The following is a 24,536-nucleotide window of genomic DNA, read 5'->3' on the forward strand; positions in this document are numbered from 1 at the left end:
CGCCAAAGTTAATCCAATTTCCATTAATTCATCGGAAATTTATGATAAATAGCGAAATTAAGGCCTTCAACAAAAACAATTTCTTTATTCTATTTTTATCGTCGCAATAATGTAGCTCTTTTTAGTTTGATAATGGGTTATTCATTAAATCCAACGTAATGGTCAAAATATATTTGTTAACCGACCTTGCATGGATGAGTATGGCCAACAAAATCTATTTTGACACACTGGAATTTTGGAATGAGTTCACTGTCACTCTTTATTCGTTCAAAATGCAAGAAGCAGGTATTTAAACAAACCTTTTATTGTTAGTCTACTGCGTTTAACATACTCATAGTTGCAAATTCAGTTAATGTGCATCACCGGTGAGTGGCCTGTCTGAAAAATGTCGGTCCATTTGAGTTGAACCCGCCACGGTCTCATAACTATGCGTGCTAATATGACTTACTTAGTTGACAATGCAACATGCATGTCTAAAGGGCAAATAGTAGGTATTAAAATATTTTACCGAATCGTACATTCTGAATAATCCTTTCGTATCTAAAATGGTCTCTTTTCTCCGATTTTATAATGCTGTCACGTGAATTAATGACCTCATACAATAAAAAAACAAAATAATGAAGAAGACAAAAATGACATATTTGTACTTACATCATGTATTACGAGGTTGATGATGTTTCAATCTTTTGTTACAGTTCCATTCTGGGATACTTACGTTACAATTGAAATGAGGTGAGATTACAATGATTTACTCTTTAAATGACGACATTTGCCGGTCAACAAAACATTAGTAATTCACATTTTGTTGATTGCAACAATTTGTCGCTATATGATCATGCGCATTACACCATGAAGGCTGCCATTGTTAGGGGAATACCATCGATTGTAATTTTAAGGTTGTATTTAATGTTGAGCTCATCATCACCTTCAACCATATTAATCTGGGATCAGTCGCGGTGAACGGTGTTCGTTTATTTAAGCGTTTTTTACTGTTTATTCATGTGTCTGTGGATTTTAACAGCATGCCTGGGGTTGCTACCCGCTAACCCCTCGCCTATCGTGGTGGTTCCCGGTGTTCCAGCACCAATAATTGTACCTACAGCTGCACCGGCAACTGCAGCGACAGCTGTGACGACAACTACGGCAGCCGTCACCACGACAACTACGGCAGCCGCCACCACGACAACTACGACAACCACCGCCCGGCCTGTGACTATTCCGCCCACTACGGCGCCAACGATGGCACCGACGACGGCGTCGACAGCGGCTCCTACAGCGGCTCCTACAGCGGCACCAACAGCGGCGCCGACGGCTGCTCCCACCGTGGCGCCGACTGCAGGTGCAGTGCTTTTAAACTTAAAAATTTGTTCCGATCCTGACGTTGTTTGTGTATTTAATCCTGATGAAACCACTGCAGGCCCGCTCCCGATCGATCCACGCCTTGGCACCACTCCGGCACCTTCGGCGGCGTTAAATATGCCACCTATTACGGGATACAGTGCACAAATACCGAAGTACGACTCCGCTGTCAAGTTCCCTAGGCAACGCAGAAGCGTAGGCAGTAAAAATATTGACAATATAAAAGATTTTCTAGACCGTCTAAATACTCATGAAGAAATATTTGCAAGTCATAATATTGTGAAAAGACAAAGTTGTTCATGTGTACCAACGGGAACTTGTGTTCGCGGCGGTAGCACCTCAGGCGCTGGTATGATAGACATCAGGATCGTAACGCCAGTAAGTAACTTTTTAAGTCGTTATGACTTTGACCTCACTATTACATTCCATTTACTTTAGAGCCTTAATTTTTATTTATTTTGAGCTGAAACGGTAGATCATCCCACGTCAGGGCTCTGACCGAAAATACTTTAATAATTTCTACAATGGATGGACTTTTAGGTCGCGGTTCAGTGTGCAGCCGGTCAAGAGTACTGTTGTGGTACCACTACAACGACTACCCAAGTCGCTTGTGGTACGCTGCAGACTGTTCCCGCCACGGCTATCACTCCAGCAGCTGGACAGGCTAACTTTGGAGAATTCCCTTGGCAGGTAAGCATAAAAATGAAACACGCCTTTTTAATATCAATATTGACGGATTTCGATATTTCTGAGTAATTACTTTTTTACAGGCACTTATATTGACTAAACAAAATGATTACATTGGCGGAGGGGTACTTGTGGACCAGTTGAATGTTTTGACTGTCACTCATAGGCTAGCGGCATATGTGTAAGTATATCCGTATACCATATTTGATAAGAACCAAAAAGCAGTTTTTGTATAAAATAAAATGAAATGTAATTCTGAATGATAGTGTTTCAGGGACAGCTCCTAACGTTAAAGTTCGTTTGGGTGAATGGGATGCTGCTGGTACTTACGAACCCGTTCCCTTCCAAGAGTACACAATCGCCAAAGTGTTCAGTCATCCATCATACAACGCCAATACTCTTCAGTATGACATCATGGTGCTGAGGTTATCAGCCGCAGTACCATTTACGCCTAGTGCTGGAGCTGCTACTACCATCAACAGGGCTTGCCTTCCACCTTCATCCACGACTACTTACACAGGACAGAGGTAAGTTATTTTGCTCAAAACTGCAAAGTTTTGATCCCAAACAATTTCCAATATCAATATTATCAAAATTTTCATTTACATACACTGATAATTATTCTGTTTTTGTAAATTGGGCCCCGCTATTTACAATAGCCGATTAATGTATGAAAATAGGACGAAAATGGCACTATTCGTATTCTTACCTTTTTTTTTTCAAAAAATATAATCGGAAATTCAGTACGGGGCGGAATGCTTATGGTGGTCAATATGAATGGTCAATAAAACGAATTTCCAAGGAATTGGGGCCCTGAATGCTTTCATTAATGATTTATTTCTATCCCCGTAACCCCGTAACTCCGTAACTATATTACTTTTGTAGATGTTGGGTTTCCGGATGGGGTAAGAACATGTTTGGTCTACAAGGCCAGTATCAACAGATACTGAAGAAGGTTGATGTGCCCATAGTAGCTCCTGCGGCTTGTCAAACTCAGATGCAGACGGCGAGGCTGGGAGCGACCTACGTGCTAGACACTACGTCGTTTATCTGCGCTGGTGGAGAAGCCAACAAGGACTCCTGTACAGTAAGCACGCGTTCACCTACTATTTCGTTACGCTTTGTTTGTCTATATTTTGTTTCTTTGGATTCATCGTAAAATCAGAGCTAAATTTCAATAATTTATTAGTTAAATATAATAAAATGTAGATTTTTACATAAAACGCGTTATAGTTTTTTGAAAATAATAAAATTAGTATTGATTGGAACGGACGAAAATCAAGCTAATTTACCAGCTTTAAACGAGATGTTATTTAAAGTAATATAATGTATTTCATAAGCTACCTTTAATAGCTACCTTTAATAATTAAACTTTATTTTTATTTTAGGGCGACGGTGGGTCAGGTCTGGTGTGCCAAGTCAACGGACAGTGGGTGGTAGTGGGTCTGGTCGCCTGGGGCCTAGGCTGTGCAAATGCTAACGTTCCTGGAGCTTACGTCAATGTAGCAGGTCTGTTACCCTGGATACAACAACAAATTGCTGCCGCTTAATAAGGTTTCCTTTATTTCATTTCTAGAATTTTTACTTGTACTCTATAATAAACAGGTCTCCCACAAATAAACGCTTTGAGTTTTTTTAATGACTGTGAATAAGAAACACTTAATTTTTGAAGCTTAACATAATATATTAAGTTAACAGTTAATACAAATAGCCATGTAAACATTATAAAACATACTTCTAGCCAACATAAACGATAGGTACGAACTACTTACTGGAAATACAGCGTTCTGAACGCAAAACTTTAACGACTAACCTTTAACGAACCTAACCACTTATAATAGCTCGTACGGACGTAATCTAGTATTGCAGCGGGGTCCAGGCCCGCGTCAGGGACGACATTTACTTATGTGCTAGCCTCGTCACTCTTCATCTGGCTTCTCTTGCTTCACTACGGGTGCAGGCGACGGCGGTGCGGCGACGGCGGGAGGGGGCTGTGCGGGCGGCGGTGACGATACTTCTATGTATTCGTCCGTCCCGCGTTCCTCTTTTATCTCTGGCTCACGCTTTACTTCTGCTTGTGGTGGAGATGTTCGTGGCTCTGGTGGCGCTAGAGCTGCCCAAGCCGTGGCAGCACCTCGGGCATATGCTTCGTAAAAAGCTCTCTGTGCTATCTCTGCTTCTTCTAAGTGAACAAAGGCATGGTTATCTAATTCAGCTCGGAAGAAGAACTTTAGGCCGCAACGTGCGCAGTCGTAAGGCCGAGGTGCAGCTGCGTGTTCGGGTAGATGGCGTTGCAGACCCGCCGCGCTTGTAAATACGGCTGAACATAGGTAACACGTGAACGCACCTATACCCGCAAACGTGTGTTCAATAAGATGTGCTTGAAGACGAGTCGGAGAGCCGAGGGCTCGTCGACACAGACGACAGTCATGGTCTGCTGGGGGAGGTGGACGCGGTGCAGCATGTCGCGCGTAACAAGCGGAACAAGCGCGGGCACCTTCTCCCGCCTCTCCTTCTGGCAAAGCTCGGAGACATATGGCGCATCTCTGTTCATCTTCGCCTGGCCGAAGGTGGAAACGGGCATGCAGGCGCGCCTCCGCCTCAGAGGCCAATGTTTGTCGGCACACAACACACGGTGCAGGTAAAGCAGGATGGTGCCGCGCCATGTGTCCGAGAAAAGATTCCTCAGAAAGCAGCCGAGCGCGACATCTTGAACATGTGTCACCAGATATCACCTGCAAAAAAACAACATCTTGGTTAACACAACTTAATAATTAGCTGAATTTTGTGCTAGTAGGCGAATGTTGAAAAATGCCTTGTTTTGAAAAATTCGGAATGAAAGACATAATTATTATTTAATCATGTTTCGTTACCTTGCAATGAGTCAGCTTGTGCTCTGCGAGAACCGCAGCTGACGGCAGCACTTCATCACAAATCAGACACTTATGGCGAGCTGCGGCAGCGCCAGAATGAGCACGTGTGTGGGCTTCGAGTTCCGCACGACTGCGAGTACGTTCCCCGCAGTAAGCGCACTGCAACGCTACAGCTCCGTTCTTCCGCCGTCGCTCTTCCCCTGCAGCCACTACAGCTGTTGTAACGCCGCCGTTTTCAGCTCCAGGAGTGCATGGCGACCGAGCATCATCGCCTCCATCGCCACCGTTACTGGTTTCCATTCTTTTCGGTCTGTTTATTTCTCCATTCAAAACCTGATAAAATGTGAAATGTTAGTGTCTTGTCTTTAAGTATCATTTTTCAGACGTGATAGTACAAACATCACGCCAAAAATTGAGATAAGCAACTTGTTAGTCTAAGGAGCGCAATGAAATGTGAAAACATCACCTATAGAGTAATACTAAGTAAAATATAAGGGTAATATGTACCTGTTGTTGAATCGCATGATGCGCCTGCATATGTCTTTCAAGAAGGTACTGCACAGCAAACGCGTCATTGCATGCCGGTACCGGGCATCTGTAGGCGCGATGTGGTCGCGGAGTCCTTGCTGAGACGCCGCTGCCCAGCAAGGCACCGCAGGCGCAGCGCGGCGCTGTGGCAGCGTGGCGCGTGCGGACATGAGCCGCACCTTCAGCTTCGGAGCGGAGGGCACCGGCGCCCGCGCCACACGAACGACAAACCCAAACTTTGTTTTCTCCACTATGCGCCACCGCGAAGTGTACCTATGAAAAATACATAATATTATATTTCACGTTATGAGTAAAACTAACAAAATGACCTAAAAAATATAACAAAATAAAAATTACCTGAATTGCAACTTTTGAGTCAAAGATTTCTTTGCAAAGGGCGCAACGGTATAGATGATGGGCGTGCAGTTCCAGCAAATGTTTCTGAAGATCATCCGGAGTAGAAAAGCTTCTAGCGCAACTGTGACAAGTGTATTCGCACGAGACAGCTAAATAATGAGCAGTGAGATGACGTTCAGAGGCAGCGGCATCGGCAAATGTAGCGCCGCAGTGGACGCAAGGAGCTGGGCTCGATCGTCCCAGCTCACCTCCTTCTTCGAGATGGCCTTTCAAATGAGCTCGGAACGCCTCAAAATCTGGTAGCGCAGCGTCACATTGATTGCAAAGCAATGTGCTCGGGGAAAGAGTTGTTTGTGGTGTTCCAGAACCAGAGCGTGGACGTTTTACTGGTGGAGCATCTTCAGTTGCTCGGCGACTCAGATCAGTCGGTACCGGTTGATCAACTTGAACGGGTCCTTCACCATTTAGCAAGGCTGAGTGCGCCGCACGCACATGCAGTTGCAACTGCTCCATGCTTGTGAAGGTGTCTCGCGTGCAGTAGATGCAGGCGAGGAGTGTAGGCGGGGGTTGGGAAGCCACTCGTCGCGGAGGTGTCATGGCTGCAGCATCGACGCCATGTGCGGTTGCCATGTGAGCCTGTAATTAATTTTTTCTTTGTTAAAATTTCACGCTTAATGATAATAGCTGTATAATACAGCTGTTATCATTAAATGAAATCATAATATTTCTGGAATAAGATTTCTTTTTTCAGGTATGCATACCTGTAGCAGGTCAGGGCGTCGGAAGGCGTCCCCGCAGCGCAGGCAGCGCAGGGCCCTGCGTCTGTCGGGCTCGCGGCCCTCGCGGTCCCTCTTGTGACCTTGCATGTGTGACGTCAGCGCGGCGGCCGTGTTGTACCCACGGTTACACACAGTGCACTGGAACGGCTTCTGGTTGTCGTGTGTCTTCATGTGAATCTTTAAATGGTCACTGAAACGATAAAATTTTATCAATATCTCAGAAATGACGAAGTACCAAAATGAGAAACAATACCTATTAACAGTAACTTGTGACATTTTGGGATGATGTCTTATTAAGGTATAAATTTTAGTGTTAAGTTGAAAGATATGTATGAATACTTAAAACATCCGTATAAGGATTTTAAAATTGAGATAAATCGTCTTTGTGTGACCGAGCTGAGACGACAATTTGTCATATGAGACATAAGTACCCACATAAAGCACGTACCAAACAGAACTAACAAAGGGGCTTTTCACGCAAACTACAGAATAGAGGCGTTCGCCCAAACACCTCCGCTAATGGCCGCGCTCGCCGTACCTGTTTAGGTATGGGCCATTATTTCATTTTTGTGAGACCCTCGACGTCATTTGTCAGCGCATCATCTCTTTTCACTAGTCGGCGGTTCGTTGGGCCGACAAATTGCATGGAATTAGTCACGTGGTCGCGGTAAGGTGACGAAAAAGGTGACACGTCGCCTTTGGAGCAAGAGCCCCGTCACTAGCGGTGATTAATCTTTCAGGGACGCCTTTGTCATCCACGCATCTTCTGAGCATTCTTTTATGTGTATATTAATCTTCAATAGCTTTGGATTAGGCGCATTAGCATTCGCTTTTTGTAGACATATTTAAATACTTATTCCTTGGAATATATTTGGTTGGTTACCACGCGTTGGAATAAATTGGATCTAGTAGTGAAAAAATAGCTCTTAGGTTACGTTATAAATACATAAATTTAGAGTAAGCTGTGATGTCCCCACATTTATTATACATTGGTAAAAGACTCGCTTTCTTGTATTGTGCTATACTGAATTAAATTCAGTTAGACGGACTTAGCCCACCTCACTCCTCCAGTTTCGTGGTGAGTCAAGTCTGAAATTTCAATATTGTTTACCTCCTGGAGAAGGCGGACTCGCAGTGCGCACACCGATACTTGCGGTCGCCGGTGTGTAGCTTGACGTGGCGGTCACGAGAACGCTTGTGCTTGAACAGTCGCGAGCAAAATTCGCAACGGAACGGCATCTGATCCGAATGTGTCTGAAACAATAGCATTAACACATAAAAAATATGTTTTACACATATTTTGATGATTACATGAGTTTTCAGTTCATTTGTTATTGAGCAGTTCGGAGGCGTTAATGAATACAGTTATGCACAAAAATATTTTTATCTCATTTTGTGTATCTGCTTTTGAAGCATCGTCTGTCAACATTGAAACAATCTATTCAGTTTTTTGCTGCTTTGTTGATCCAACCTTTAAACAACAACAAAAATCTCGCAGTCTTTTGTGCTTGAAAATGACGTGCATTGCCAGCCTATCTAATCGTGACCAAACTGCTGGGGTTTAAACATTGTAACAACATTATTAATATTTAGAGCTATTAAAATGTGTACACATTAAGTCACACAATAATCGAATCGAAATAACTCCGGGTGCGTTGATCACAAAAACTATCGTGAGAACCGTCTGGGAACAATGGCTTGGCTACCGACTACCGTTGCTGGTGCGTGAGTTGGAGAGCTTACAGGCGGCATTTTGTGTCAATAGAGAGTAAAAAACACGAAGGACCCAGTAAGCTTCGCCGCATCGTGACGTTCAAGTGAGATATCAATTATTGGGAACCGCTGCTTCATCGTATCGCCCCGATCGATTACGTCTGATAGTCGTTCGATTAATTATCCGCATATCGGGTATCTTGATCTGAGTTGGAACGCAGATTCATAGAATGGCTGAGCCAATGTTCTGTTTAATATAAAAATGCAATTAGAGCTAGGACTTATTTACTCATTACCGAAAATTTTAATTGTAACTGTCCGTCGCAAATAAATGCAAAATGAAGTTTTGAGGGCATCGTTACCGTAGACTAGGCTATTACCTTACTACATCAATAATAAGAAAGTTTCTATTATTTTATGGTGTGTACCAGTTGGAATAACTATTCTGTTCACAACAACGTATCCGAAGCTGTAGTATAACGAATCGATACGTGAAATCGATAACATTCCTGCGCAGGAGCAGCTTGCTTATCACACTGAGATGGATTTGATCGGTAACGCTCGCCGCCTCTGCGAACAACACGTTTTAAGCTACGTCTTCTCCTAACGGTATTAGAGAAGAACAAATAAAACGAGGATGAATGTGACGGATTCGCACGCCACGGGTTCCGTACTGTTGTCAAGGTTTGATACCTCATAGTATCTATTAACTAAGGCAATCTGATTTCCGTGAGGCGGGTTATTAAAAAAAAAACAGAAAAACTTTATTGCTTTGATGGAGATTGACAAAACCTTCTCCTTTAACTTTATGAGATATTTTGATGTGACATGCAGACATCACGTGCTTCATTGCAACTTCTGTAACAAAGGATCTAAAAGGATGTTTTGTAAAAATCTATGACCGGAATACTTTAAAAAACGGAAAAAAATAAACCGTTCGTAAACAATTTGTCAGTTGAGTGACGATGATATAAAACCTCGGATCGGAAGACGGATAAATGACGTGGATATATTTGGTATGCTTCCGACGGAACCCAAAAATAGGTACCTCATGCGCAGGCTAGACTGGTTATGAAACATGGACCGTTACCGGCACGCAGTTCGCAGATTTCGCGCACAATAACCTCGTCACTTAGGTGCTACTTCGCTTTAATGGGACAAACTCTGTTGACACAGTGTATTGGCGGATACCTTAACGACCTCTTTCAACAGTATTACTGTCGAATCGTAATAAACATGAGAGGAAACAAACTTTTATACGCAGAAAAATAATTAAGTTTACACTCAAAGGAAGCACAATTTGCAATAAAACATATTCAAAGGAAGCCAATCCTTTCCTTAAAGTTGTGTGTGATAAATAAATGTGAATGTTGTTCATTGCTTACTTTTCATCAGTTTTTGATTTTGGTAATCGAAATCATTATTTTATAGTTTGAATCAAGAAAATAGTCTGTAGCCGATAATTACTTATAAAAGACAAAGTAAGTATTGGAAAATTCAAGCCAAAAAGGTTCTCAAGTTGAACCAAATCTTGTATCGACATGACGAAATACGTTGAGTTGTAAAAAGCGACTATTATTGGGCTCACTGAAAAGATTATTCATGAGTTAGGACATAATGAGGATGGTAATGTGGCGCTTGTGAATAGCATGCGAGACATAATGACAGCCGTCGGCCTTCGCACCACCGTGAACTGGAGCTGGGCCGTCACATAATAGACTCCCAAACTGACAGCCAGTTCACGCTTTTACTAATTGACCACCTCGGCGACGTTCATTGAGAACAACGCTAAACAAATGTTACGAATGATTGACTCATTCCTATTCGGCGTTTACATTTTGCATTAAATATTCTTACAAAACAATAACATTGAATTTTAAACAAAACTACTGTCTACGTTTTTGGAACTGGCTTATGCAAAAATTATACAAGAACTGGATCTACATACACGTGTATTACTGTGTGCAATATAATTCGTGTGTTAAGTATTAAGATTTTTTAGTAAATTCCTTTATTAACTATCGTACTGAAATTACCGAGCGACTAAAAAGGATTTTTCAAGGATTTCGGCATTCCAGTTTCGGATTATTTCCTTTACATAATTGGAATCTAATGACTTGCTATCATTTTTACTATTACGAATAACCGAGAGGCTTGGACCACAGGACTGGAATACGGGTCAAAGTGGAAACTGACTGTCAACAATTGGTAAATTGATGAAAAGTCGTATTATGATTATGTAATCAATAGTCTTACTTACAAAGATAAAGTAAAAATTCATTTTAAGTATATGTATTGATTGAAAAAAGAGTCATTAGTATGCCTCGTATGGCCTGCAATTAACCCAAGTCACCAAGTAGCAATCGTGTGTTTCTCTGCTTCGACTGCGGCGCCTACACGACTATCACGGCTGGTAATCCTCAGATTGATAAGTGCCGCATATCCTGGTGCTACTAACAGCAATTATGAGCACGGAGTCCGGCTAATTGGGCTAAGTGGGCTCGCATCCGCCGCCGCACCGCTTTCTTCTTATGTCGAGTGTTTTACTATTATTTTATGACGACAATAAAAGTCTAACTTAACCACCTTATGGATAAATAGATACCTGTTGTGTCGACAAACGTGTTACATCATTAACTATAATCGAATAGTTCAATTAAGAGCGGTAGTTGTTACTATGTTAAATTTCAGATCAAGATCAATGTTGTGATCACTAGCCTTCATTTATTAAAACGATTATGAACGCCTTTATCATCACTGAGTTCTGTATTTTTCACGCTACTAAAAAAGCACACTTAGGTTCATTACTACTTATGTTGTTAATTGCATTGATTAAAACTTAAGGCAGTTACTTACAATTAAATTCTGGTCACATAAACTAGTGACGCGACTCACAAGTGATATTTAAATCACATGTTGTGATTAGCGGTGAGTGACGTGCGAATTTTACCGCGAAGCGCCCGCGCAGGCAACACATCGGTACGGCAACACATAAACATAGCAGCGGCATGTTTACTCCACTCACTTAATTGGAGCAATCGGCCCCTGACAGAATTAATAAATTTGATCGTCCGTGCACGATAAATCGCGCCCCGCTCCGGCCCGCGCTACAGCGCCCATGCCCACGCACTCACTTAAGAGGAAGCTACCCTCGACGCAGGCCAATTAGACGCTCTCCAGATTGACAATCGATTCATCTTGAGCGAGCTTTTTATGAGACTCTGTTTTATCGCTTGACAATATTACTTTTTGCAAGCTCTGAATGCTTTGCATTGCCAGATGAGTGATAGCTCGCGCTCATAAAAACATGTTTATATGTTTTTGCGAAATATTGGCCCTTGTCATCGTGATACTTCGTGCGAGAATTCAATAAGCGAAACGATGTAGGTTCGCCGCGGGGGCTCGGCCCCTGGGTGCACCGCGGAGCCCTGCTGCTCTGCCGCGTGCTGCTCCCACCACGACACTACACAACGCTTATGGTAAAAAGACACGCGAATGGTATGTATCACGGCTCGTTATTCCAACTGCTAACAAATACCGTGAGAGCGGTCGACATTACGCTCCTAATGGTGGTGGGCTTTCCGAGTAAAGCGCACCAAGAACATTTTAAACTAGTTTGAGTTCAACTTGATAGCCAATAAAAGCTTTGGAATGGGCAGTGACCGGCTACTGAGCGACATTTGAGATGAATAACAGCCGTCATCGCGGTTCACATGACCAGGTGCAGGGCGCCCTCGAGGTCACTCTATAAGACAACAGAACCCATAACCTCCGGTAAATTTAACTCGTCAGGTTTTACAGCATGTAGCCTATTAGCAAATAAACAACGTCTTATCACTCTTGTGCCTATAGAATAAGCTAAGCGTCCTGTCGTGCGACGAGCTACTCCTTCACTTCTCATGCAGAAAACTGTTTGGATTTACGATAAAAAATCTTAATATTCTTGTGAATCACAAGTTCTCAGAAACAGAAGCTCTATATCGTTGGTGCTCATGCCTACTGCTAATAAAGATGTAAATCTCTCTGAGTGGTCTAATTTTCTTATACATTTAAATAACGACTTACCAGAGAACACATGTGCATAAATAAATTAAGTAGATTTAATATAAAATAATGTAATTATAACAACAATAAAAAATGTTTTGTAGTACTCTATAAATGCAAATGATTCTCATATATCTGCGGTACCTATCTGTAGCGATGGGTGTAAGGTCGTATCTACAGGACTAAGGTTTACGATCCCATTACCTCCATCAAGTGCAATACATATCAGACAAGTTAATAAAGCTGGACGGCCAAGCACTGTTACAAGCTATCAATTGTGTTTCAGCATTAAAGCAATATTTTCACAAGACGTTTTACTGCTTTACGATTTCTCCGGAGGCGCAACGAGAACAAGACGAATGGCAGGTATGCGTGGACTCTGTAATTGATTTATTCTTATAATGATCGCCTTTCCCAAGCAGCGGCGCGATGATAAAGGTGTGGCGAGCTAGGCTAGGGAGTTGTTATCGCAAGCCTATTTCCGGCCGTCACCGCGCTGCTGTCGCGGCTTGCGACGCGATCATCGCGCGATACATTTGTCGGCGCACACCCGACACCAGCCGCGGTCGCCGCGATGCGCTGATCGATATCGACGCGAGCGCAACACGCCAATTGCATACCGATAATCTAATGAAATCCTTTCTCGATATTTCTCTCTCATATCTTAAATTTACGTGAGCGGGACCTCCCCTAATTTTAATTTTGAACAAGGTGTCGGTTTTGCCACTTGATGTGTACGTGCTGATCTATATCCGTATGTAGGCGAGCTGCTCGCGGCGGCATGCAAAGTGACGTTTCTATTTGTCCTATCTCAGCTAGATCTGTCTCGGCGTGTGTCGTAATCGTAACGCGGCGAGATCGGCGCGACACAAAGGAGCCGAGATGTACGGCCGGCATAATGGCCGCGCACGTCACAGCCCTCAGCTCGCCACGCCGTACTGCAGCCCGAGCGATGCATATCTACGCACCGGCTCTGTAAATGGGCTGTTTTGGGTATCTACTTGCTAATGAAGCGAAGTCTTCATGCATGGCGAAACTGGGCTGTGGATTCACAGATATGACCGCCGTAGCAGTCGTATTGTCTGCAAAGCTGTTAGCTACGTTACTTTATGGAAATGAGAACGCGCACGTATATTACTCGTCTCAAATGGATCTTGCGTTAAACCAGAATGCTTGTAATTGTATGTCACTGAGCATAACGACCATTCTGAGGATGGGTTGCTAAAGGTAATGTGCAATGGAGCATCATTATAAATACCTGTTCATGTTTCTTGAGATAAGAAAGCCTCGGGAAGGCTTTATCGCAAAACTGGCATTGGTAAGGCGTGTGCTCGGTGGCTCCTAGTGTGAAGGGCGGCTCGGCCTCGGCGTCGGCCGCGTCGGCGGAGGTCGGCGTGGACGCCGGCGACGGCGACGGCTCCGGCGTCGACGACGGCCAAGAGCTGCCCGCCGTGCTGCCCACGCTGCCCAGCGCCTCTGTGGCAATACACAATGATACGTTACAATCATCTTCAGCTTTCGAAAGTATCTAATGTGATTGCCTGAGATTCTAGTATCTAATTGAAAATAAGTTTTACGGTTAGTTTAAACGTATACAGACAAATATATTTCAATTACGATATAGCAAGCGCATTAATTTAACAGTGTGAATTAGAACAGCGATTTTTATCAATCTAACTACCTTTATTTGTGGTTGCTAACGCAGTAGAGGTAGTACAATAAAATATTGAATCTGCTTCGATAAAAAATGTTCAATAAAAAGAGATTTACATTTGCCGGCCCTAATTGTAGCTCAAGTGTAGAATTTATTACTCCTCCATTACCTAACTACGAATGGCAAAAGTCGTTACCTGTCAAATTCTAAAGAATAATAATGTCAATGCTAAGATTTTCCAAGGTGTATAAAGCACATTACGGCAGACAGTCGCATCTCGGCTCGCGGATAAAGCTATCATAAATATCGGTAAGGCCCCATATTTCGGTGTTAGGGCTAGAGGCAATATGTCTGCGGAGCACCTCGGAGTGGCGTGAAATATAAACAAATTGAATGGGCCGCGATGAGGAGCGCCATCAGCGCAAATGATGAGTAATGTCGGAAGCAAGCGAGGCGAGCGCCGCCGTGCGTCAAGCGAAGCGTACGGCGAGCCTCAAGCCCACCCTTACCGGTAATAACGTCTATCTGCATTGCTGCCTTTATTATAACGAAATATATAAATATATTGAAATAAATTTGGAAGTAAATATTTGGTCCATTTTCAATTGGCGATGAACAGCTTCCTTTTAAGAAGAGTGGCAATTCTCGTAATCACAATTAAATCATTTATTTTTTTCTACGAGTACCGCCTATAAAACGAACTGTTTATAATGAGCACAAGATCATTTAATTCACTAAGTAAGTAGATGCTTAGTGTAATGCCTAATGATTTATCATGACTCTACGCAATTTATTTCATTTTTTGCAATATAACGTTACTTTTACGACTTATTTCCCTTCCATACGAACGCATTTAATAAGAGGAACTATTTATATCAATCTGTCGCCTTCACGCCCCGGACGTGGGTAACGACTTCTACTAATGGCAAAAATAATGGTAGCTGTAGAATAAACAATATTATTAAATTTAATTTACAAGGAGCATTGTTTTAAAAAAACCCTATAAGCAAGTTAAAATCGACTAATATTTTAGGATTCTAGAACAAATCAGACTACCGGAGCCGTAACATGCTTTCTACGGTATAGAAGCTAATTATTAACAAAGCAATTGGCATGGTTAAACAGCTACCTATCGAGGTCAATCAAAGCATCTTTGGTACGAAGTCGCAAGACATAACGGGACTCGTGCAATTTGAGCAGCGCTCGGTGGAAGTGGCCGCGCGTCGGTCACTGAGGATAGCCGTAATTAGCAGCGATTGCAGGCAATTCCACGGCGGGTGACGGTGGCGCCGCCGCCGGCGACCGGTGGGCGGCGGAAGCACACTTCCTAATTGCGCCGTCTACGAGACACCTCGACCGGCGCCTCGGTAATCAACGCCAATCGCTAGCTGACATGGAAAACCGACAAACCACTTTATACCGTTCTTAGACCTTGCATTGGATTTCACTAATGCGATGTCAAGCTCGTCACATTTGGGTTTCAAGATCCTTAAAATATGAAGGACATAGGAGACTAGGATGAGGGTTATAAGTATTAGGTATATAAATAACAATACATTTCTGAATGAAAGCTAAGAGTAAATTATTTGAATTATTATTAATTTAGATTACCTAAAAGACACCAAGAATCCTTTCTACAGGTAACCATCAAAAGTGAAATTTATTTCATCAGAAAATATAATTGGGAAATTTTGAGGTAAGTTCATTTAAATATTGAATAATCATTTCTGCTTACTTCTGATATCATTAAAATAACAATTGAAAAACAGGATGTTACTATCGAGGTCTCCAACTTTAAACAGAAATATTTCAAAACTATTAAAACGTATCTAAAACCAAAATTGATAAGAAATTAAATTAAAATAGACAAAGAGTTTACTAATATTCTTAAAGAATAAGCTTGAACACAACAATTTATAAAACTTCTAAAAGTTTAATCACAAAACCAGATGCATTACACAGCCGTTACATAAGACATAAAGTCATCAAGTACCGTGATTGATTCTGATTTGTTTGCACGCAATTTTCAGGCTGATTACTTGAAACGACACGGATAGGAGATTAACGAGTTGATTAAAGTTTAATTGCTGCGGCAACATAAGTGGCTGCTTGCCGGCGACCATTCATTTACATTAAGATAGCTGAATGATTTTTTTATGATCCTGTATCATGCTGCATCCTAGACAACCGGTTTGGGTGAACTTGGTTTGCTTGATAAAAAGATTTGTGATTTTTGATATGTTGCGGACTAAGGCTATAATTGTAACTGAAATAGTTTAAAAAATACTGAGGAGACATTAATAATTGTGAAGTGCCATACATTGATAATGGCACAAAATAATAAATACATAAATATAAAACTAAAAATTCATGCCTACGAGCGGCACTTTCCTTTTTAAATATTAACTTAATTTGTGTCAAGAGCCTTAAACGGCAACTTCTTTGAGCCCTTTAGTATCTTTAAATACACTACAATAGCAACCAGGTTTCATTATTTTTATTTCTTATATTTTATAGCTTTACATTTTTCGTCATAAGCCAGCCGTTAATGTTATAAAACTGTAAACTATAAATACTGGCACAATGACGTCACACACGCGGAATGGAAAAGTTTAGCTCGTTGAATAGAAACTGAGTTGTCAACTAAAGAATTAAAAGTTAATTAATGAATTTGTAATAAGTATTTCGTTGATGGAATAGCTCTTTGGAGCTCACATTACCAGTAAAAACTAGTAGTAAATATATTTTTGGTGTCCTGAAATCAAATAGATGTTCTTGACGACGTCCACATATCATCAGGGTCATGAAAATTGACGAAAAAGTTTTCATACCTATCGAAGGTTCCAAATTTAACTAAAAAAAAGAAGTCAAGTCAAGAAAAAAACTTTTATGCTCTTAATCTTTTACACGTTAATTAATTGTTTTATTCCATAAAAGGAATGCATTGGTTTTATTTATTTTTTATTAGTTCCTAATGCCACCTTGCATGATGGAATGTATTATGACAGAAAATATATGTGCAATAAAAACGTTTTATTTTATTTTCGGTTAACATTTAATTTTTATGTTTTTTTAAATGGCATAATTTTATGTTTAGGTGTCAAAGTGTAATGGCCGCCGCACACGACGACGCAAAAGTTCTGAAGCGTTTTTCATGTATTTGTATAAGCATAATAATTCTATTGTAAATATGTACTAACAAAAATAAATAAATCGACGGAGAAATGTAATATAGCTCGCAGTATTATTGGACATTTTAAACGAATGGCATTTGATGTAAAACTTTTGTACAGGTAGGTACTAAACTTGTCTACCGAAAAATGTAAATAAGGTTGCAATTTACTAAATTTCCAATATGTAATGGTGTAATATCGCAGGTTTAAGAAGAAAGAAGCATTTACGGATTACACAAACTCATGTCGTGTTGTGTCGTGTCGTGGGGAGTACCACATGCACAAACCCACCAGGTTTCAGTGAAATAGTGTCGTAAAGATAAAGGACTCGTTCAGGCGCAAGATGTCTTTTTAAGTAAGTCTATTTTAAAATAGACCAGGGCCCCAATTCTGCTATTTACAGCGGCCGATGAATGAATGAAATTTGGCCCAAAATGACAATTTTCGTATTCTCTTAAGCATTTTTCTACGCAATAATTGGAAATTCAGTGCAGGACGGTATACTCAAGGTAAATACAATCGACTTTCAATTATTGAATTGGTAAAATGCTTAAGAGAATAGGAATAATTTCAAATTTATTCCAATTGCCATTCATTTATCCGACATTGTAAAATAGCAGAATCGGGGCCCAGGCAAGTGCTAGAGAGACTCGCGATACCGACGCTTCCGCACAAACAGCCAAAAAAAAACTGGTCATCCATCAAATTTATGATTGCATTATTTTTTAAATTCACCATCTTAATAAAAATGTCTCACCAAAACGTTTGTAAGTTACAGCATGGTGATAGACGGAAAGATAGACAGCGGGGCCTTTGTAACACGGCTCCGTTTTTACTCTTTGGGTGAGGAACCATAATAAGCACCCCATCATCAACGTGGAAGACATCATATTTTGTCCCGCCAGATACTGAGAGCGCTGTGCAGAGTTGACGGCCGTGACAGGATGTCTTGCTCTGACGAAATTCGGAAAAGCAAATTATTGAGCACAAAACAGATAAACTTAACAAGTAAAAGGAAAAAAATAAATAGCAATATGATCGTAAATAAAATTATAACATTAACTACAATCCAATTGTGGTCTTATCACATCTTAGTACTTCATGAAATATTGTATTCTTTTCATAAACATATATTAACTCACAATCTTTGATTTCTTCGCCAAAAGTCAATTAAGAAGAAAGTTCTTAATACTTTCAAAAACAAAATATTTCACTAACTATATAACGATAACAAAATCTTGTATGAATGGGTGGAATTTATTTGTACGCCATTCAAAATTTTACTACGTTTTCAAACATATATTGATTTCCCTATAAACTTATACGTTATAGATTAACACACATTTTATTGTGAACCAACGGTTCTTAATGACAAAAGATATTTTCATAAGACTGTACTTTATTAACACGCTTTGTTCGTTTTATGGGTTGTAAATGAGTTTCCCGTATAGTAACAGATTTTAACAATCAATATATGTTAGTAAACTTTAAGAAACGAAAGGTAAGGCCTTAGGCATGTAAGTAATGTTCGTACGTATCATAATTACGAGAATATTAATGCGAAAGTATGTGAGTGTCTATGTGTGTAAATTTGTAACCTGTTAACGCTCAAACAGCTGAACTGATTTCTATGAAATTTGGCATGTAAGGTAGCTAAAGTGTCCGGTACCTACCGGACACTTTGGACTGAAACATAGGCTTTAACCCTACTGCATAAAAAAGGTATAATGTTTTAAGCGATAAAATAAAGTTACGTTCACACTAAGATGCCATAATTGCCAGCTCTTGAAAAAAGAAGATATTCAGAAGACTGTTGACACAAATGCACTAAAAGTGTAGACCATTCGAGAACTCGGCAGCCTCAGTGACCGTTTGTAAATGAGGAACGGTCAACCAATCCTGAAGAGTGCGATTCGGGATTACTCCAGCTGTCAAACTGCAAAGACTTGGCTATGAGCATCCGTCATCAAAACGTGTACCTACAGTACAAATTCCGTAAAATGAAATGAAGTGTGAGTACGGTTTATGCTACATTACAACAGAATTCCTAAAATTTTGCTAATTTTGATAAGTGACATCAGAAGCTTGTGTAAATATGCACCTGGCAAATGACTATCTCCAAACGTGACGATAGCATAATTGCATGAAGTTGGTAGTTAAGGTTTTGGTGAACTCATGACAAATACAAAGAAAAACTTCACGTAGGAATGGCGACAACAAATTAATCTGCTAACAAATAAATGTGTTGTTCGTATCTTTCTGCTCTTATTGCTGAAACAATGTATTCTTAAATTATAAAAATGTTTTAATATTACATACAACCCTTGCACCCAGGGAGCATTTCCACTTTCGTTGTTGTTAGTAGAAAACGCGCTCACTACGATTTGTCACTTGATCGCCTATTAAATTTTGGGGCTCCGTACCCAAAAAGTAAAAAACGAAACCCTTATACCATAGGGTCCCAGGTTATAGGTATCCATGTTGTATCTTATGAACCGTGATAGCTAGAAAACTGAAAATTTCGCACGTGTTACCGCTATAACAGCAACTCTTAAAAGTTAATTATTACTTATTAAAATAAATACAACTTTTTTAGCTTTTATCCCTTTGTGGTGCGAGTCCGACTTGACAGTTTTTTTGTATTGGAGCGTTTTCTATCAGCACTAACGATCGTCAAATCGATCGTCGTGTTTTAGCCAAGTAGCATTTTGACAATCGTTCGTAATCCTAACGAGAAAATGTTGCGTCAAATGTGGTTTAAACGTTATGCGTTGGATACAATATTTTCATGAACGACTTTCCTTGAAAATTCAAGTATCCTTCGTCTTTTATGAACAGGACAGGAAGGTATATTACAGGATGAAGTAAAACGCAATCGCGAGCCTTTGGCAATGTGTGGGCGGTTACAGGATGACAAAAAGGAAGCTGTTGCTATAAAATGAAAAATATATTATATTTCTTGGCAAATTGATTTGACACACATTGCAGAACCTCCCACGTCCTCTCCGCTCATTACCGTAGATTTGAACACGCAGTAAGGTGATGTTTTACATGCATATGCACTATATGATATTACCTTGTTAGCTATCTTAATTTGAATATTATAATAGTAAATATGCTAAAAAGAGTCCTTTCTATGGTATACACTTATATTTTATTTATTTGTTTTTGTATACTTGAATCTATTATTACTAGTAGCTTCATCGTAATGCGACATACAATAAAGTATTGCATAAGTTCACTCCAATCATAAGTAAGACTAACAATTTTAGGGGTAAACTATAATTTACCTCGATAGATTTCCTGTCTAACTTTTGCCCAATTATTGTAAGGACCTCTTTTGTTACCAAATGACTTGAGCTGACGTTTTAAAAGGTTTCCACATAACGTCAATTGCAAAGGTTGCAAAAGGTTTTATATTTAATCCACTTTAGTGTTTTAGATAACTAAACTAAATATGCTGGAAATTAGGTATATATAATATGGTTTCTTCTAGAAAGGGCCGTCGACACTTAATAAAATCGGTTCTCAAGGATTAATTCCTTCAAGCAACTATAAGTAACTAAATTAATATTCAGTTTCTATTCTATTTCTTTCTGTACCTACTTACACTTATAAGACTTTAGTTATTGAAGTATTAGATAGAAAATTATTACAAATAAGGTAACCACACTTGTAAATCAGGGACTAATAGGTCCGTGTCCTATTATTCTCTTCTGTTCAGTTTCAGTGTTACCTTCATTGAGGAATTACGACCAATTTAATTACAATAGAAAATTTACAACCCGAGCTTTCCCGTCAACAAACAATAGCAACAGTATCTACCAAAAACTAACAACTAATTATTATATAACTTTTTTCTTTAGAAAACAGTTATTATTGTCACCCGTGAGAATTTAGTAGGTATGGATTTTATTGCGAACATTAACACTTAACTTTCGTCTCAACGACAGAACGAGTAATTAATTAAATAGGAAAAGCTATATCGTAGCTGTTTCTTTAGAAACAATATTATTTTCAGGTGGTTTACGACGCCTATGAAGCATGTTACTTGGGAAATGAAACGGCTTTTGCTGTTCGCGACATTCACTCAGCCACTAAAGGATCTATAGTCATTAAATTCTCTCTAAAGCTGTTTTTCTATACCAATAGTATAAAAAAACTTTCAAATCAATAAAATACCGCGAATCAGTCATTGGTAAAAGTATATTGAATCACTTAATCATATTCTGTTTCATGATTCATTTGTATCAGATTTATTCGGTAAAATTACAATAACATCATTCTGTTTAATTGCATTTTTTGATAGTACTGGCCCGAATTAGGACATACGCTTACGCTTTGTCTCTTTATTCATATCAAATTAAAATAACTACTAACGTCATAAAATATTTCTTAAGTTTATTTCTTCTAAATTATCATTTAACAGATCAAGTTATAAAGGGTTGTAACTCTCTCATAATTAAAATGTTAAAACGCTACTTTAAAAAGTGTAAACGTCGATTTTGCCTAATTGCTTGATTCTACATTATTAATTATCATAATATCATGTTCAAACGATAATACAGTTAAAAAATGTACTATTTCTAAGAAATTAAAAAAAAATGCTTGTCTAATTGTTGGCAATCGAATCTTAATTATTAAGAAAAGAAAAAATTCAGGTTATGATTTTGTTATGGGTATGTAATAAAATAATTAAGGATACATTAATAAAATCAAAGTTTTAAAACAACAGCCCTAAACAGATCTTATATGTATTAACACTGACCGAATATTTAGATAATATGGAGTGCTAAGTAGAGTTTAATTAAAAAGGAAGTCAAACGAAAACGATTTGTTTAAAAATACTGGAATTATTGTATTTATCTGGAAATCATCAAACGAGCATTCCACTAAAACACCAATGTAACTTAAGAAATAATAATTAGAGTAGCAGATTGAATCTTATAAGTAAAGTAGTAGCGCAAAACTCATTCAAAATCAGTAAACAACGGATTATGACATAAGGCTTACAAGCAATCCAAGGTAAATATAAATATAGATTTACGCGTAAGTTAGTTTTAACTAAACATGTTTATTTAGTTTGAGCGTAAAACGCAATCCAAGGTTTATGTTTCCTTTGCTATAAGAGCTGCTTTAGCTCTATGAATACATAAGTTAGAGGATGTTAATAAACATAAAACGATAAGACATATCAATGTCACTGCCACCCAATTTTCAGTAATTAGTGCAACTAGAATTTCCCGCAAAATTGTATATTAAAAATAAGTCCTAACCTTTTATGTCCTCTGAAGTGACGTCGTGGTTTTCTTTGTTCGCTTGGATTTTCTCAATGAGGTGCTCCAGCCTACTACTGTTGCCCTTGAATAGCATGATCATATCTCCAGGGAAGCTCTGCGCGACTAGATCCTGCACGGAAGTGTTCGGGCGCGTAACTCGCGTCTGGCTGGTCCGCGGAGGCCGCTGATTGCCGCAGGTGCATCGGTTCCAGTTTATTTTGGAATTTTTTGCGGGTGCATTTATGCGAGTGCGAATTAATGCGCGGCGCGTGTCCGACAGGTGCCACTAATTGAAGGGGCGCCCGTCGCGGGCTGCGCTTCGTGAGCTTGCTCCACGCCAATTATTTGGGTGCCTGCTGCCGATCGGCTTAATTAGCGACGATCATTTGTGGCACGCACCTATATTCCCGATTACAGGTGGTTATGAACCCGGAGGTAAATGTCGTCCGTATCGACGAAATGATATAATGATGGGGTAGAGTTACGTTGGTAGACGAACTCGTGTCTTGGTGCAGTGATGCAACGGAACGCGCGGCGAGAGCGGCGTGTGGTGCGCGACTGGCAGCAGCGGCGCTCCGGTGGGCGAGCCGCGCCCGGCCAGCTCCGAGGTGCTGCACCCTGCGCCCCGCCTGCCCGGCGCCCGCCCCGCCCACACAACCTCCCCCCTACTAGCACCCACTCCCCCTTTCTAGTCAACACACTATGGTCAAAGTGGTCAAATACCACATTTTTTGTACGATGATACACGACAATTAGCCGTAATCATAAGTTTTCACGAAGAATTAACAAAAATAGTAACTGGCTCTACATTTTACTGTTTACAGTTTTAAATAAGAGCTATGTTTTATTTCCAAAAAAAACCTCGAGTCTATAATAAGGTAATTACTTCGTAACCAACTAAAATATACACAACTTCGAAACCTTATCATAGTATTTTGAAGCCAATCTCAAAGCAGCAGATAATTGTCATAGAGGACGTATCTGGTGGTACAAGTTCAATGAATCCCTAACGTATTTGCGCGTCACATTTGACGTGTAATACATTTGTGTGACAGTCGCAAATATGCCGCACGACGGATACGGCTCGAGTAATGAGTCGAATGACAGGAAGATGACGCTAAAAGCTTTTCACATGTAGAGCGCTCGGCTATGGAAAACTGGTTTTAGATTTTCCTCGTTCCACCCACGGACGTGGGCGCGGCCAATGGGCGCCGGCGCCCCGCGCGCCCTCGCTCTCCGCGCCGCTCCACTAAACTTTGCTGAACACAATGCACTCAGCCAAATGCTCTATGTACATTTTTTTCCTCTTCATTACAGACGCCGCTATTAGACAAACGCGCCGCCTTTGTTATTGACTTAATAACTTCGTATTATTAAGAAGAGGTAAGTGCCTTCTATTTCATTATAATAAGCTCCTTTTATTTATAACGTATAGAGTTCGGATATAACTTTATTATAATGTGGATTATGATATGATTTAAAACGAGAGCTCGTGATGGTCACCGGGCGTCCGCGGATCGCTCCTCAGGGGGCGATACGGCCGGGCGGTGTCCGCGACGTTGCCTTTTAGTTGTGCATATATTAGTGGGATTACACGCAGACACCGCAGCTGTGGCAATTTAACGGATCAACTGGACAAGACTCTGCTTGAGGACCGCGATTTGTAGCCAGATGAAATCTAACGAGACAATGTTAGTCTACCACTTTTTCTTTGAGAAATAATTAAAAATCAATTAAGTAATTCTAGTCTTCCATTATTTTTTTGATATATGAATAAGTGCACTCAAATTAATCGAAACTATGTTTTTAGTTATCCCAGTAGTGTGATTTCTCTACTTATTATCCGACCCGGCTATTATCAAACAGGCAGATGAAATGGTTCAGTCGGCAATGTGATTTAGAATGTACCTTTGTTAATTTCTCGATCACTTATAATGCAAGCAGAGGCAGCAATAAGCTGAGGTATAATGCATCTAGTCACTAAATAATTTAAACTGAAAAACTGTCTAATGAATCGTAAAAGGTAGGTTATAAACTGGAAAATGAGGTTCAATATCAAGAAATTAGGCAACTGTTCATAGCCCTAAACA

At 40.2% G+C, this 24,536-nt stretch overlaps 2 protein-coding genes across 2 annotated transcripts; one reads left to right on the top strand and one right to left on the bottom strand.

Annotated features, from left to right (window-relative positions):
* Positions 1–742: 742 nt before the first annotated feature.
* LOC113496561 (phenoloxidase-activating factor 2-like) lies at positions 743–3,667 on the top strand. Its single transcript, XM_026875820.1, has 6 exons — positions 743–1,737; positions 1,900–2,049; positions 2,130–2,227; positions 2,313–2,573; positions 2,932–3,133; positions 3,435–3,667. The coding sequence occupies exons 1-6, from the start codon at positions 1,000–1,002 to the stop codon at positions 3,594–3,596; spliced, it is 1,611 nt and encodes a 536-aa protein (XP_026731621.1). The 5' UTR covers positions 743–999; the 3' UTR covers positions 3,597–3,667.
* Positions 3,668–3,728: 61 nt separating this feature from the next.
* On the bottom strand, positions 3,729–23,075 carry LOC113496560 (zinc finger protein 423 homolog). Its single transcript, XM_026875818.1, has 8 exons — positions 22,444–23,075; positions 13,599–13,816; positions 7,695–7,837; positions 6,566–6,773; positions 5,805–6,440; positions 5,427–5,720; positions 4,920–5,252; positions 3,729–4,781 (listed from the first exon to the last, which is right to left on the bottom strand). Exons 1-8 carry the CDS (start codon positions 22,544–22,546, stop codon positions 3,966–3,968), a joined length of 2,751 nt encoding a protein of 916 aa, XP_026731619.1. The 5' UTR covers positions 22,547–23,075; the 3' UTR covers positions 3,729–3,965.
* Between the last annotated feature and the right edge of the window lie 1,461 nt (positions 23,076–24,536).

This window comes from Trichoplusia ni, chromosome 8, assembly GCF_003590095.1.
Source record: "Trichoplusia ni isolate ovarian cell line Hi5 chromosome 8, tn1, whole genome shotgun sequence".
Classification (NCBI taxonomy): Eukaryota; Metazoa; Arthropoda; class Insecta; order Lepidoptera; family Noctuidae; genus Trichoplusia; species Trichoplusia ni.